General features: G+C 40.4%; 1 protein-coding gene across 13 annotated transcripts in view; it reads right to left on the bottom strand.

Moving 5' to 3' along the window:
- fryl (furry homolog, like) overlaps positions 1 to 1,452 on the bottom strand; it is a 56,664-nt gene extending 55,212 nt beyond the window's left edge. For all 13 annotated transcript variants that reach the window (XM_078259733.1, XM_078259736.1, XM_078259737.1 and 10 more), the window contains exon 1: positions 888 to 1,452. In XM_078259733.1, the coding sequence (XP_078115859.1) occupies positions 888 to 1,116 (229 nt within the window). In that variant the 5' untranslated portion in view covers positions 1,117 to 1,452. The remainder of the gene's footprint in view (positions 1 to 887) is intronic.
- Between the last annotated feature and the right edge of the window lie 16,125 nt (positions 1,453 to 17,577).

Below are 17,577 nucleotides of genomic sequence, written 5' to 3'. Positions count from 1 at the left end.
AGTCTCTTAAAGTGTGGGAGTATTTTACTCTTAATGCCAACAACAACGTGGTGGTCTGTAGACTTTGTAAAATGATCCCCGAGTCAGGATAACAGCAGCAAAACACCGTACGTTCTGCTCACCTTTTTGTCCCTTTCCCTCCCAAGTAGAGTTTAGATTCTCTGCCCGAGCCCGACCTTGACCCACGGGCCAGGCCCTTCATCAAGTATTTGTGTTTTTTTTTAATTATTACTTTATTAGCCTAATTGGGTGGGGAGAAAGTTAAAAAAAAATAATCGTTTGGGACAGCCCTAATATTCTGTTTATTTTTTCCTTTTTAATACAGTGGTACAGGGCATACTTAGCCAGCAGAATAGCTAAGCATAAAAAAAATAAAAATAAAAAACACACACAACATCACTAAACAATAGCAACATCCGCCAGCATGGCGTCAGACCACATCAATTAAACTTCTAGTACTTCTATGTTAAAGGTCATGTATGTCATGTATAGATAAATGTACATAAACAACCCATCAAAATAACACTGGCTATATTGCAACACTTCTTTAATAATCTGACATATTAACAGAGCTTTGGTAATGCACTGAGACCACAGGTTAGCCCCACTAACATCCAATGAAAGAAATATAGGCGATTGCCCAGGCCTAGCATGTATACAGTGTATTGTATCTATACAGTGTATGCATGTGCATGTTAGCATGTGTGCATAAAGGTGATGGGAGTAAAGCCAAACTTTGGTTACATGTTAACAAAGCTTAACAAACACTGAACTAAAAATGTCAGATTATAAAAAGCTAGAATGAAGTGGCCTAATTAATTAGCAGAGATGAACACAAAATCAATGTGGATAACTGCTGCATCAATATGCAGCTGAGTCAGGTGTACCTTTGAGGCGGGTTTGGTTCCTGCTGGCAGGCTTGGAGGAGCTGATCCCCGGGACTACCTGCATCATCGAATTTACCGGAACTTCCTCAATGGTCTGTCCCATGGCTAGCAGGCCCAGTCTTTTCATACGAAGGAGCCGTGGACCTGTCTCCCTGGGCAAGACTCCCCCATGTTCAATGGGCCCCTCCCCTGAGATGACAGATGGAACCAGGCTCTTCAGAAACTCCATGTCCGACAAGACTTTTTCTGTCTTTTACTCTTGTGGGTAGTCCAACGCGCCGCGCCATGCCATTCACCCCATTTACAGACAAGCAAGGAGACAGTACACTCCCGGTCTCCTGCTGCTACCTACATGCAGCAGCCACACATTCATTCACTCACAGCCAAAGCCTGTACAGTATAGGTGTGCCCTCAGAGCTGCTGTTACAGACCAGAAGAGACACTACCTGTCAGGCTCTCTAAAGTTGTTTGTCACGTTGGCTAGCTACAGTTAACAGCTTCTCCGCTAGTGAGACTTCTTACGCTGCAACATTACCTGTCTGCTCACAGTGAACGGAGAAAGCAAACAGACCTAGCACTTTTTATGGATCGTGATGTAATTGTCAGTGGGCAGGGCTATGTTTAAGTGCCAAGCACTATCTGGGGTGTGGAGTAGAACATGTTCCACAGGAGATAACATAAGCCTGGGCCACCAGCCAATCACAACAGAGACGACATAAGCCACACCCTGCTGGCCTGTGTTGCTCACCAGTGAAAGAGACCAAGAGAGGAGGAAGAAGATTGACAGACACTATAAGAAGTAAGAAAACTCCATGGAGCTGGTTACACTGGCCTGCCTGCATTTACAGATAGCCCTTATCATCGGCAGAATGGTGTTACTTGTTAGCATTCATACACAAACAAAAATGCTTGTGTGCTTTCTGGCTAACTTACACAAATAAGAGCATACATCCTCTTGCTTTCACTTCTGCTCAACTGTGCTGAGCTATTATAAAGAGAAGCAGAATGAGCAAAGTGATGGGGTCAGTGAAACAGGGTGATGACAGACTGCTGTGCTCTGCTTGGCTGCATAGCGTGTACCTGCAGCAAACCCAAGCCTTTCCTAATATCCCTAGCTGAGGAGTGAGAAGGACTACACTGCGCTGACTCTCATAAAAACTCACTACCTAAAGAAATCATTCATTTTTCTGTTCTCTGCGACTGACTGCAATAATTAATAGGCCATCCAAGCATCAACATAGCCAGTACTCAATAGCAATGTAACACTAATATAAAATATAAATAATAAAGATGACTGTAGCACTAGTGTGCAGCAAACTAAAACACCTTTAAGATGAATGCTGAGTCATCATTGACTATGCACCACAATAATGCAATTGGGCAACACAAAACAGCACAACGCTCATTTTATCTTGCTCCAATTAAGACTCCATTAAGCATTTTTATATAAATAATGAATTAAGTGACTCAGTGTAGTGTAAAAGGGCTGGTAGAGCTAAAAGACACAATGGGAATTAAAACTCAGCTTTGCAGCTTTTAAGGCTCTGTCATCTCAATATTTCTGGTTCTGTAGCCACACACAGACACTATGGTTGAGTCTCGAGGGTTGACACCGACCCCGTCACATACAACACTAGCCATTCGTTTCCTGAAGGACAAGGTGGGTGTATGCTACATGTCTAGCACAAAACAGCAGAGCACAAGTAAACAAGAGGCTGGTCAAGAAAGTTGAGCCTGTAGTAAGTTTAAAAGTAATACTTTTCCACAAGAAGTGGTGGACTAAATCAGAAGTGAATACAAAATTAATAGACTTACATTTGAGAGGTGGCAAAAGGTGGATGCCGGTGCTGCTGTGTCTGGGTGTCCAAGTAGACCATTGTTTTTGTTTACCCATTAGAATATATGAAGCCAATAATTTCATGGCGGTAATTCTACTAGATATCTGGAGTCTTTTTTTATAATGCACGTTTACATTTTGTATAACAAAGCACAAAAAGACAGACGCCCAATCCCAAAGTGAGCCCTGAGGACTAAGGACTAAAGACTGACAGACTGAATTAATCTCAGGTGCTAAGTGAGTGAGTGTGTGAGGCCACATGGGCTCAGATAGGTAGAAATGGGATTGGGACAGCACTTCACGAGATCTCATGTTACCTTGGCGACGTTTAATAACAAAAGATGTTGCTGACACTTGCCGGTTTGGGAATTTTCATTTTAAGTTTGTTGCTTTCCACACGGCCAAGGCCCAGGAGACGGCTGCCTGATTCCACACGTTTTCAAACTCTTATTTTACAAGCTGGACAACAGGCTGGTCTGTGTTCCGTGGCCGTGTGTGGTGCTGTTGTTTACCTTTGTAATTTCCAGATTTCCCTATGGTCTCCGCAGTAAACGTCACAACGCTTTGAACTGTGGGTAATTCCCTTTGGGGAAGTCTGTATCAATGCAGACTCACGGAAAGGGCTCGGTAAGTGTGTCCTCAAACCCTCACGCCCTTTGAAATTCGACATTGGGACAACCCTAAGCCCTTACGAATTTCGCAAAAACGCGCACCAAAGTCTGTGAGTCTGGACTTTGGGCCAATAACTTAGCAAAAAAAAATAGCTGGGTCAAACTGTTGAAATAAATAATGACACATGAACGACAACTTAATCTAAAGATACAGTTAACACATTGTCTAGAAGTATTCTGGAGCCCAACCTTTTAATGTGATGTGTTTTCCCAAACAGATATTTAAAGCCATTCCAGTTTGTGCTGTGACAGTTGTGGTAAGCCCTGTGAAGTGAATTAACTTAATTTGTTTCTATTGCATGTCCTCATGCCCAAGCAACCATCTACTTGATAGAAAATGATTACTTAGGTTAAAGATCCTAAGGCAAAAATGCATTGTGTGTAAGACCAGTTACCAAGTACGGACAGAAACGTATTAAGGAAGTGCTTACACCCTCTACTGCAGCGTGTGAAAATTTCAGTGAGATGATGTAACTGTTTCAGTATAGAAAAGAGCCTGGGAGGGGGGGGGGACAAATCACCATTCTCTCCATCTTTTTCCCTGTGTGATTTCTCAAAATACTATACAAAAAAACTGTACAGCTGTTTATCCATTTCATGTTTTTTTATTACATTTATCCAGCACCAAACCTTGCCTGCAGAGTAAGCACAAAGTGGAAGAATGCAATGATAAATGCGTGCAGCAGTTTTGTGAAAACTCTGCCCTCTAGAGGCCAGCTGGCAGAAATCACACCAAGCTGCACTAATTGTTGAAATCTACTGACAAGCCCCAAAATCGCTGGAAAAAAGAAAAGAAAATGCTCAGCAATATTCGATGGCAAACCACCAGAAAGCTTGTTAGAGCTAGACTTTGGCTCACAAACACTTTTGCAAAAAGTTGGACTCCAGTTGTCCAAAGCTGTTAAATCTTTGTTGAATAGGAAGCACTTCTTTTTCACCTCATAAAAATCACACTCATTTATTGTTTAATCCATTTTAAACCTTTACAATACACAGAGATAATAGCTTATAAACACAAAACAACATTTATAGGCAATCTATAAAAGCACAACCTCAAAGGATGGTAGTCTTAGTTTAATGGTTCAACCTATTTTTGTCCCATTGCATATAGAGAGCCGGGGGACTCTTCAGTCGCTGCTGGAGACCATAGACCCGCCACACAAAAGGAACTGATTTGTAGTTTAGCATTGGACTTAGCCTTTTGAATATCCAAGCATCTCTACAACACTACTGTAAATGGATGTGTCATCCATCATCAATATGTACACCAAATCACACTTGTGTGATTGTCTGACCCCTAACTACTAAAGGTGAGTGAAAACTGAAAATATGCTTCAAATTGCAAGAAGGGACATTTGTTGGCATAGTACAAGACAGAGGATGATGCAAAGATGCAGAGAGGCTGAGGCAGCAGATCCTGCTGGAATTGCTAAATGAGTCAGAGAGAGAGAGAGAGAGAGAGAGAGAGTCAGAGAGAGAGAGAGAGAGAGAGAGAGACAGAGAGACAGCCAGAGAGAGAGAGAGAGAGAAGATAGCCATCACCCGGCCTGAGCACTACAATGGTCAGTGGAGGCAGCTGTGGTTTGTTGGGGCCAGGTCTGTGGTGCTGTTGAGTTAGAACAATACTCCTGCACAGGAGGCCCAGATCCCAATCAGCCCAGGAATGTGGAAGAGGAAGCTCTGGGAACAATGTGCAGCGTTCCTATGCCATTCTGGGTCCCACCCGCCCCTGCCTTGTTCTGCTTTCAAGCAGGAGAAAACAGGAAAACTAGTGGGCTGGGGCCCAGAAGTCAGAGTCCGTTTTACAGTCGGCTCAGTACACTGTCAGCACAACCCTGCTACAGCCATGTTGATCACTCTGGGTATGCATACATCTGAACTGCTACTCCACCACTTGACGTCAGTAAACAGTTTGAGGTCTGTGTCAGGTAAGGTGAATATCAAAACAATGTTGCACTGCCCTCTAATGGTGCAAACAGCCACTACACTCTCAAGGCTGCAATCCTGCCTTCCTGTGCAGGGCTCCCAAGTGTAACCCAAAATTATGAAGCCATAAAATTACATTTTTGCTTGTGTGTTTGTGACTGCATTGGTGTAACTTTTAATGAATAATATCTTTAGAATAAACATTGCAATACCAACGTTATTGCCTACTTCAAACAATTTCAAGATTCCATTCCCTTATTAAGGCTAGCTTAATAAGCCGAATAAAATTGTTTATACATTCGAAACTGATGAATGTGTATATACCACAACAAAAGCACCACTTGTAAGACATGCATACATCTGTCCAGTATTGAACATAGAAAGAGTCCCACTCAGACGTTTGCACTATGCTACTAACAGCTCTCTACAGTTAGAGTAATGTATCCTGTCCTGTCACTTCCCAAGATAGTGTGTTTGCCTCCACGCCTAAATATTGTTTTCTATATAGTCCTGCTACATAGTACGATCCAAAGGGCTGTCGAGGAACAGAATCTCACTCTGTATCAATTACAGTCACTGTTCAATTAAGGTTCATTCAGAGCCCTGCTGTGAAAGGACACATTCCCCCCCCCCCCTCCCTTTCTGTTCTTGCTTAAAATATACCTTCTGCTTCTTACAGCCTCAGTTTGAATACTGCTACTTTGCCAATCTACTGGTTAATAACCTATATGTTAGTAGTAAGTCTTTTGTCTACAAACAGGAACAAGAAATGCTATCAACCAGGTTTTGGCCGGTCAAGACTGACAGTTGTGAGGCGACCCACAGAAAACGTGGTTGTTGTCAGTGCTGAAGAATGTGACCTGACTAGACCCTGCATCAAAATGATCCTCTTTTCTGACCAATTACCATTCTGAGAGCAGCAGAATTGCACACCAGTGCAATTCAACTTCACAACCTTTACAGTTCCTTGCCTTAAGCAACATGACTTTACCACAGACCACATTTTCTAGCATTATTTTTTTTAGGGTGTTGGCCAGAACGAGAGCTGCAATAGAGGTTTTACACGTAACACAATATTGTTTATTTTCTGATTAACGTCTACAAATGATACTGCCCTAAATTGAAACATATAAACAAGTTAACAGTGTAATTAGCACAATGCTAGATGGTACAACATAATCTACTTGTTAGCTTCTTCTTTATTTGAGGATATGCCTTGCACACCCAAAACCAGTGTATGACACAAGACACTGAACATGTGCTATCATGTTCTGACTGCTGTGGAAATCCACCGTTAATCTGATCATCTGACTTTCACACTATTTTATTATTACTGTTTTTTTATAATAAAATCCACCTATACGAACACTCGCAGATAAAGTCTTACTGTTCTGTAACAAGGGTATGAGCCAAACCAGCAGCCTCTGCCTCACCATGTTAGGGGTGAGGCAGTAGCTCAGTCCGTAGGGAGTTGGGTTGGGAGTCCCAGTATGGACCAAAGTACAGAGTGTGGATTGGTAGCTGGAGAGATGCCAGTTCACCTCCTGGGCACTGCCAGGTGCTCTTGAGCAAGGCACCGTACACCCCAAACCGCTCAGGGCGCTCAGGGGTGAATGAATAGGTCCTGAGCATGTGTGTGTGTATTTCAGGCCTGTGTGTAGTGATTTCTAACAAACAGAGTGTAAATTGTAATTTCCCCACTGGGGATCAATAAACAGTATAAATTATAAATTATTATAATCTATGCCACGTTGTAGGTCTGATAACCATCGCCAGGGCTCCAGACTAACTTTTTACATTGGTTGCACTGCCTTTTGGCCCCGCAATAACAGATTTTAAGTGTAACCTTTTTTGTAAGTTCAAACACAGGTTTAACAGCCTAAAAACAAATCGCAATAACTGCAATATATATAATAAACTTAAAAAGTGCTGATGATCTGAGACAAAAATGTAGTTAAAAAGGTAGCTCTTCTTTGGCTATATTATAAGCAGCATTACATTTTCTCCTCACTGCTTTGGTTTTCCGCTGCCTTGCTCTGAAATGCTGTGCGTTTGGGTTTTTTTAACATTTAAATTCGGAACACCGAAAAAGCACTGTTCCCAGCCATGCTTTGGCCACTCTTATGCTGCGTTCATGCCACCTGGGAATATCAGGGACCGCCCCCGTGATTACGTTGTTTTTCCGACTGCCAGCGTTCACATGGTCGGGATGCGAGTTCTTCTTCTGTTATATTGGCGTTTGGCATAACAACTTGTTGCATGACTGCCACCAACTGTTGGCCGTAGCCTAGAGCATCAGGTTCTATTAAATTGATCGCCAACTATTTTGATAATTGATTAATCGATTTGAGTAATTTTTAGGAAAAAAGTAAATATTCTGATTCTAGCTTTTTGAGTGTTCATAGTTCTTAAATGTGCAAAAACATTTTCTAGTTTCTTCACTGTTCTATGATGGTAAACTGAATATTTTTGAGTTGTGGACAAAACAAGACATTTGAGGTCGCCATCTTAGGCTTTGGAAAACACTCGACATTTTTCAGCATTTTCAGACATTTTATAGACCAAACAACTAATCGATTAATCAAGAAATTAACCAACAGATTAAATCGACAATGAAAATAATTGTTAGTAGCAGCCTTAATGGAGATACTGTATAACTGCAATAAGAGTAGAATGAGGCATTCCTAGTCTTAAGACTGCAGCATGGATAACATTTATGGACAGAATAAATGGGAAGTTGTCCAACCAGCGGGAGAAACTAATGTCAGCATGAAAAAGACTGAAAGTTCTCCTTTCAGCATTCAGCATAAGAAAAACAAGGAGATTAATCCAACACCCTGTTCATTCCCACGGTACTTAGCTTGCAGTAAAACCTAAACCCACCACGCAGTGGAACACGACCCACTTAACCAGTGTGACGTACCTTAAGGCCATAGAGCAGGGGCTGGAACTGGAAAGAGAAAGAAGGGTCCACAAGTTCAGTGCGCAAGAATCTGAAAAGAGAGCAGAGAAATCACTCTTTAACAACAAAGCAGCACAGTGACAAGAAAACAGACACATAAACCATCTTGGTCATTTACAAAGTAGTACTTTTACTACTACTACCACCACCAAGTACAAAAAGTGTGACATGACACGCCACACGGTTTGTTACACAGAACCATCTGAGAAGCCGTCATTGGAAACCGTTTTCGAAAAAGGGAAGGCACTTTAAAAAAAAAAAATACTTTGATTGGATGAATCATTTGTCTATCACGTCCGCCATTGTAGTTTTGAACGAACAGCCGCAGTCGTCGCACACACCTAAACCACACCTGTAGCTGCCAGTAGCTCCTTACTTGAAACCTTGGAAGATAGATATGGATGGATGTGTGATCCTGTGATATCACGAGAATCCAGCAGCCATGCAAGGTAACAAAATATGCTCTTTTAAGTAGAAACTTACGATGGATCCAAATTACCTTTGACTGGTCACAAAACATTAACACGTTAGCCGTTATATAATCAGCAGCTGTGAGAATATATCTTTCAATACTTCTGTCTTGGAACTTTCTTGTTGACACAGGAAATAAAGTCTTTGAATAGCAGTCTGTGTGCCTTAGTTCAGTCACCCCAACATTCAGGAGATTTAATTCTACGTTTCTTCAGTAATGACACAGAACAGCATCCCGTATAAGGATAGGGCTGTAAAGGCGGAGTGTTGTTGGACAGTCCAGACTCTTGGTCACAGCAAAGTGATAGGTAGAGCGTTTGCTTCAGCCGGGTTTGCTCTGTACTGGGACAGGATTAAAACCACCTCCTGAGCAGAGTAATAATCTGAAGATTACCCACTACACCCAAGAGGATGTTACATAAGCGATCAGAGCCTCCAAAACTGTACTTTCCCTTCAGTTTATCATAGTGGTGGAAAAGGACTCCATTTATAATCTCATATTCAGCCATACAATCATTGTTACACTGTATGACTCAGAGCAGAATGTAACATATACATTACTTTTTTTTTTTTTTTAAAGGTAAAAAATGAAGGGTATAGTACATAAATATAATCCAGTGACATTAGACTGACATGAAAAAGATACTTTGAACCGTAATCAAACAAAGGAAGGAAGAACAAGCCCACTGAGTCATACAGCAGCCAGACAGAAAAGCTGAGGTGTGAGAACTTCCACTCAAGCACCGAGGACAGACGGTGAGAACAGGTCATTGTAGATATCAAGTCAAAAAGTCAAAAAGCCAAAAAGCCAAAAAGTCGCGTAACAGCAACATAGCATCACACATACATTATCCCACCAACCACAAATACGGCAAAAAAAACCTTCTCAGACGCTATCACTCACTTCTCACGCTAACAGACCTGTGAATAATACATCTGGCTTCCTGTTCCAACTCAGCGAGTCCAAAAGACAAAAAAAAAAGTGTGACCACAAGAAAAAGGGTAAGCCAAACCCTATGCACGTCTTGAATGCTGTAGCAAATAGAGCCACAGACTCAGCTCCTGCTCTATATTTAGGCTCTCAAATGCATTTCACTGGTAGTGCTAAAACATATTTCACATATCAACATAGCTCACTAATACAAATCAATGCATTTACAGATCTGCGTATGGTTAAGGAGTTTGAACATTGTACATTTTGGTTTGCCTGCAACAAGAGTTAAAGGTCAGCGGAGCAGAACTGATCTGATCAACGGTTAACTTGGCTTCATCTAATATATCACCCTGCAATTTTCTGAGTCCAGCACACAGCAAGGATGCTGCAAATAGGAGACTGATAGTCCATCCAGGAAATAAGAGTCCTGACAAAGGCAAGATTGCCCTGTCTCATTTTGCTGTGTGTTCCCTTCAGCTTTCTGCCACATATCAATTTCCAGTAGCTGTTCCGTACAGTTTTCTTGTACAGTTCACCTTATAAATGAATCACAGCCAAACTTTAATTAGCTTCAGCTAAATACACACAGACAGACACGCACACGTTTATAGTACATGGGACACTGCTTCTGCAACTGTCAATGTTTTTCTGTAAGCTACTTGTCCCTGCTACAAATAAACTAAACCACACTCAAAATTTAGTAAACAAACTCAAGAATGTCTAATGTGATGTAGTATTTGCTGAACTTGTCTTGGAGAACTTGGAATAGTTCAGTCAGAAACAGACAGTGTGCAACAGTAAATTGGACAAAGAGGGAATAGACTATATCTGGCTCCCTCCAACACTAAATGACAGGCCTGGTCCTGTTGTAATCACTACTTCTTGAGCGGAAACATTACTGGCTTCTTTCGACTAGGAAAGAAAGTGCATGAACAAACATTTTTGCATGTTACGACAGATAGCCTATTCCTCTTATCTTTATCTTGCTCTGGATGACATGTATAGCCAGAAATGTTGAAGCATTATTGTACTGTCAATGGATCTAAACATGGCACAAACACTGGAACCTCAGCTGAGGGCAAAGACAGGGTGGTTTCTCTGGCAAAGGCAGACCCAAACATCAATTATGCTCCAAAACCTCTATCCCAAAGCCAAGGATAATCTTCTTCAGAAGGGCTCAATTATGGGTTATTTCTAGCTAGACTTAGTCCTTATTGTGTGCTACATCACGCCAAGTCTTTCAATTGAATCAATGAAAAAAGAAGGCATAACCCATGTAAATCAGAGTAAGACAGTTGTGCTTTAATTTACATTGCACTTGGAAGAGGAGGAGACTTTAAGTTACTTTCATGAAGGTCAGAGAGATGGTGACCAACTGCTGAATTCCAAAACACTACACGGCCATCATAATTAATTTAAATATTTGGAGCCATTTTGGAACATCACAAATCATTTACCAACTCATGAATATTCTTATCTTCACTGTTTTACAGACAGAATGAAAGGGCACAGCAATGTCTGTCAATCTTAACTGCTATGGAGATACAATTTGTGTTAAGTTCAATGCTCAGAGCAGGGTGCAGCATACAGGGGAATTGGTTGGGGACAATATTTAATTTATGAATTTTTATAGTTTTAAGCCAAATATATATTTTTTTTTTAAAGATTATTTTTGGGGGCTTTATTCGACAGGACAGCTGAAGACATGAAAGGGGAGAGGGGGGGGATGACATGCAGCAAAGGGCCGCAGGTCGGAGTAGAACCCGGGCCCAATGCGTCGAGGAGTAAACCTCTATATATGGGCGCCCGCTCTACCAACTGAGCTATCCAGGCACCCGAGTATTATTTGTTCAGCTGTCCAATTAATAATTTAGCCAGTGTGCAAATGCAAACATACACACACACCTGGATCCAACTGGTCAGTCTAGGTTTGATAAGAGCTCATCTACTGTAACCTGGCCAAATAAGTGAAAGCTCATATCATATGACACAGAGACCTCCGATAGTTGATAGTTTTAGAGAAGACCAACCAGGATTTCCTAGCTTCCTATATGGAACCAGGTTAACCGCTGCAAGGTCAAGGGGCATAAAAGCAGGTGCTGAGACAGCCAAGATATTTGTGCATTCGCAGGTTTTACGCCCATTTGAAGGAGGACACGTTATGCTTGCTTTCTCAAGATGACAAGTTAGCAGCAGGGCTGCGTAATTAATCAAAATTTTAATCGAAATTACGATTTTGGCTCCTAATGATCACAAAAACAGAATAATGAAGAAAAACTATTATTAGGCACATTGTCTTGTGTTCAATTGGGAGGGGTCTTAAGGGTGTTTTCAGTGTTGATTTGTTTAACTTGTTCCCTGTTATTTAAGTTCAATAATTGCAACATCTTTCCAAAAATCAATGAGTAATGGTGTTAAATAATCGTGATTTCAATATTGACCAAAATAATCATGATTATGATTTTTTTCCATAATCGAGCAGCCCTAGTTAGCAGTCAGTAGAACCTATGTATAGGTTAGGAACAGGAAAGAAAATTCAAATAATAAAATAAGGCAAACAGCTGGTAATTTGGATATATTGATCACTGCTACATAATTCAAACATGCCACAAGACCACAAGTCAAATCTAACTAAGTGATACGTTAGATGAAAAACGCAAACTAAGAAATTACATAATTTTTTTGTAGTCACCACTAAAAATGCTGAGTTAACAGTCAATCCTTGCAGGAGGCAGCTTAGTCAGGGGCCACTGTGAGGGCATTTTACCATCCCCATGCTTTTCAATGTCATTAATACCAGATTAAACCAAACATACTAATTCACTGGAATTATGCCCCAGATAATCACAAATAGATAGCTATTTGCAGTCTAGGGGGATTCCCTCTAGTTGTGCTTGCCCAAGAGAATACACTACACAGCTGTAGTGCCATGCCATCAGAAGCTTATCCTAGTAGGGACGAATGGGGATCAGCCAGCTGTAATGACTGATCTAGTAGGCCTAGGCTAGCACAACATTACAGGTCTTGTGTATATAATGCTCAAACTATGTGTCCTACTTCATAGCAGCGCCACTGCAGTAGCCATCTGACATGGTACACGGCAGCAGAACCAAACAATGTTAGATGAGCAATACAAACAATTTAGTTTCCCCTTCTACACTAACCTCACTTTTTCATGCAAATATGCGCAATAAAGTTCTCATTACTGAGAGCATAGTCCACGCTCATGTGGGCCCATGAGTGCATACAAAATGACTTTTCTTCTGTCACTGTACCTTCGTCTGAAATAGCTTGGCCATCTCCACCTCCAGCCACACAGCATACTGACCAGATTCCTATCTGACTGTATCCAAGTGCCACTGCTTGGTTCTCTACAGAAAACGAACAAATGCTTCATTGTGTGTGTGATGCACTCGGAACAAGGAGAATGAAGTCCTCAGATGAATGTTAGATGCAAAGCTGACAGTTCTCTCACTGTTGTGCGAATGCATAAGAACCACCATGCTTGGGCATGTTATGTGCCTTTAAACACACCATATTTCAAAGTGTGACCTCACACAAACAACAGGGTTCTCTTAGACCCACCAGTGCATTAAAACACTAGCTAGATTCACTGAGTTAACAGTGTGTGAGAGGTAATTTTGATACTGCGGGTAACGGTAAACATATGTTGTTGATGGTTTTGTTGTCTGACATGAATAGTTTATGCTACCAAGACAAAACTATGACAAAAAAAAGGAACTAGCCACGTTAAAATTAACTAACGTTTAACGTTAGTAAAGTAACGTCCATGGTAGCTTTTAGTTAGCAACTAGCATTGTGTTAATACTGTATTGAGAAAACTCCTAATGTTGAGCAGGAGGCTGGCTAGCAGCAGCAACTTGATATAACGTTAGCTGACCAGCCAGTTGTCAACTAACGTTATAATTTAACGTTCAACATGCTAATATGATAGCAATGTTAACAGCCCAGTTAGCTATTTGGCAGCGTCACAATTAATGACAACAGGAATCTGAACGATGCCTACGGTTTAACTGGCAAGGTAGCTAGGCGATTACTCACACTAGCAGAGGAGCCAAACTGCTTCTGTAGCATGCTAGGGCAGGCAATGTTGGTACCACAGTTGGAAAGCTAACGTTAACCTCAACGGCAAAGTTAATCACGGAACTTGACGTAAGCCAACGTTAACTACATCAGCTAGATAGCAACCGCCGTGTCCTCAATTACTTCAATGTTCGTAAAGCTGACGATACTCACAACTTTTGTTTCCTCTCCCTTTAGTTGAGCTAGGTTGCTAGCTTGCAGACGTTCTTTTCATTTGCCGAAAAAGCTTCGACGTCCTGGCCCTCCTCCATTGGAAGGATTTGCGTAGTGGTATGATTTTTTTTTTTCTCAGTCTGTTTCGGTCTTGGGAGAGCTCCACTGTCAGAACAGACGGTAGCCTGTTTGTCCCGCCTCCTAGATCATGATTGGCTTTGATGGTGTACGCCTACATAAAATAAAGCTTTCTATTTCACCAAATACGTGGCAATCCGGAGAAAACGACCTGTTGATTGGATGACGTCTGGGGGATGACGTTCACATGGGTCCACTTTTTATCCTAACCGGCGTACACCGAAACTTGCAGTAGATAGGCGGGTACTCGGAGGAGTTAAGCTGCAGTGGGCCAAAGCAGACGGTTTAGAACCAATACACCTTTGGAGCATTTATGTAAATAAGTAAAACAAAAAATACACGTTTATAGCACACTATAATGTCATTTCTTTAGGTTTATTTATGTATTTGTTAACGCCTATAACACCACCTATGAAGAATCTGTATCCTATATAATTAAATATGACGATAGCCATGTAACTCTGTTATCATCAATCATTCATTATTTGTTTAAGTTACGGATGCTTCTTGGAAATCATTATAATTAAAATGATAGTTAAATGCACTGATAAACACTCAGAAATGACCTTATATTGGCATAAAACAATGTGCTAAAGACTGCAAGACCTTGCCTTTATAGGTGTGTGTGTTCAAAAAAGTGTATGCTAGTCTATGGCCCTATTATCACCAACACATTGACCAACTTTAAACAGGTCGAGGAGCAACTACGCTACACCAATAAGTGGCAGTTGAACACCCCAATTTGGCACAACATACACTTAATGTCTGGTAACCAACCTTTTGTTTATAACCAGTGGAGTGACAGAGGTTTTTATACTCTAGACCAGCTATTCAATGATGAATGTATGCTAAGTTTTGAAAACCTGACAGCTAGCTTTGAGGTCCCTAGGACATCCTTCTTCCTTTACCTTCTTGATCTTAAGATCAGCCCTAAAATGTTATGGAGTACCATGGGGGAACAGTCTTGAGATGCACCCAATCGTTAAATGGCTTGTTGATTCTCCAGTGAGAGGATTAGTGTCCAGGATTTATGCTAAACTGATGCAAGTATCTGTAGGAGAACTCCCAGTAGTAAAGAAATGGGAGCGAGAGCTGAGAGCTGAGTTTGGGACATTTCCCACTGTTCCAAGAACCCAAATCACCAGCAGATCCACTTGAATGAATGAATTTATTTTTTATTTATTATTATTTTTTTTTATATTGGTCGTAACCAAAGGGTAGGGTCAGAAGCTTCAGCTTATATAAGGCCCCCCCTTGTCACATTTTTTAAAATAACAAACTCATTTACAAGGAAATAAAATCGACAAGAAAAAAAAAGATAAAAGAAATCAAACGGAAAGAAAAACAAACAAAACAAAGCAAAAGACGAATCTAAACATGCCTACATCATACCTACATACATACATACCTACATACATACCCACATACATACATACATACATACCTACATACATACCCCACATACATACATACATACCTACATACATACCCACATTCATACATACATACCTACATACATACCCCACATACATACATACATACATACATACCTACATACATACCCACATACATACACACATACATACCCACATACCTACATACATACACACCTACATGCACACCTACATATACCCATTTAGGGTCAGTGCTTATATACATTGCAATTGCCACCTTAAGGTAAATAATATCATAATTAATGATGACAACCCTAACTTCAACATATGTCATAGGACATTTTGGACTCCTCAGAAGAGATACAGCTCTAAAGTCATTCCTACTCCCTATTGCCAGTTCTGCCATTCTGAACAAACTGGAACTTTCCAAGTCTGGGAGTGTGAACAGGTGCATGAGTTCTGGAATAAAACAACATCAATAATATCTGATGTGATAGGATGTCGAATTCCTACTGACCCGATTGTTTTGTTACTCAATGACGACTCTAAACTACACCTGCTTGGGTAGTTCAGGCATGTGTGTAATGTGTGTAATAACAACAGAGTAAAAACATTGTAATTTCCCCTTGTGGGATTAATAAAGTATACATTATTATTATTATTATATAAAACCAATCTTATTATAATTACATTATTAGCACCTTTAAACATGAACATGACATGAAGGGATTTATGCCTGAATAAGGCCTATAAAACCATGTCAATGCAAATATTTATATTTAGGCTGGGCTACTGTAATCGTGTCCCAACAGGACTCTCCAAAAGGTCAGTCAGACAGCTACAGCCCATTCAGCGCTGCTGCTTGAGTTCTTACTCTGACAAAAAAGCTCAGCATATAACATAACTCCTGTTCTCAAATCACAGATTTGCTTCTGTGCTCTGAACTCTCCAAACGGGCAGTAGTTTGCTTACTGTTCAAAAAGTGAAAACAAAACGTGGTGATGATGCAGCTTTTACTCTCTCTATATTTATTAAGGTTTGTCCTAGATATGTTGTACATAAAGTACCAGAAGTAAGTCATGGAGCTGTAAACAGTTATGGCAACGTAGACTCAATGTTTTCTGTCCCACATTAAAATATAGAAGAAAATCACCAGAACCAAGGAGTATTAAAAGAAATAGCTCTGTTGTGTTTTAGGCTTAGGGCTAATATACAGCTACTTAACCTTTGTTAGTTGGATTATTAGACAACTTAAAAGAAACGTGTCCTCTTAGAGGAAATTAAACATAAAAATAGAATGATCGTTGAAGTTTTCACTCAAACAGTTTAAACATTACTTGTCCCCAAAACAGATGATCTTAGTTAAACAGCAAACACTATAGTCACTTTATGTATGTCCTGTGTGTATTTGCACATAAAAAAATGAGATTAGTGACAAATTGACATTGATTTTTTTTCTTAAGTCAAGATAAGCAAATATGAGAGTGGAATTATTGTAACTATTAAAAAAGAAATGTAGTGGCAGTAATATTTACTGTTTTATGTTGGTATGGCCTGAATTGCTCATTGGTAAAAAAAGAAACTACTTGTTTCATATTTTAGGCAATATTTATTCAGTTTGGTTGTTTTTGCAAAAGTATATTGCAGCTGATAATGAGACCAAATGACTTGTGCTTAATCCCTTTGTTGCACTCCCTATAAGATACTTTGTTCTCCTGCAAATAAGGTGCTATTTGGTCAGATGAAACTGGAAATACGTAAGGATAACTGAAAGAATTGGGAATCATTGTTAGGGACCAATAATTGCTGAGGGATTGTTAAAAGCATTGCTAAGAAAGTCAAAATACTGTATGGTACACACCTGCTAGTTTTGGAAAGGGACCAAAGCGCTTTGGTGATTTCCAAATTTCTGCATGGAAATAAACTTGAACTTAAACCAAATGGGATACTTACAAAAATGATTTATTTACAAGTTTACATGTGTCATTATGATATAATGGAAGGACAAGGTTTGAATGTCATTTCTTTCCTGTTGTAGATGAGCCATGCTACCCAGGGAGAAGGGAAGAGCTATAGAAAGAAAAGCCGCTTTCCGACCAA

The sequence above is a fragment of the Sander vitreus genome, chromosome 9 (assembly GCF_031162955.1).
Source record: "Sander vitreus isolate 19-12246 chromosome 9, sanVit1, whole genome shotgun sequence".
Taxonomy (NCBI): Eukaryota; Metazoa; Chordata; class Actinopteri; order Perciformes; family Percidae; genus Sander; species Sander vitreus.
The sequence above is the reverse complement of the archived record's forward strand: the minus strand, read 5'-3'. Positions and strand labels throughout refer to the sequence as shown.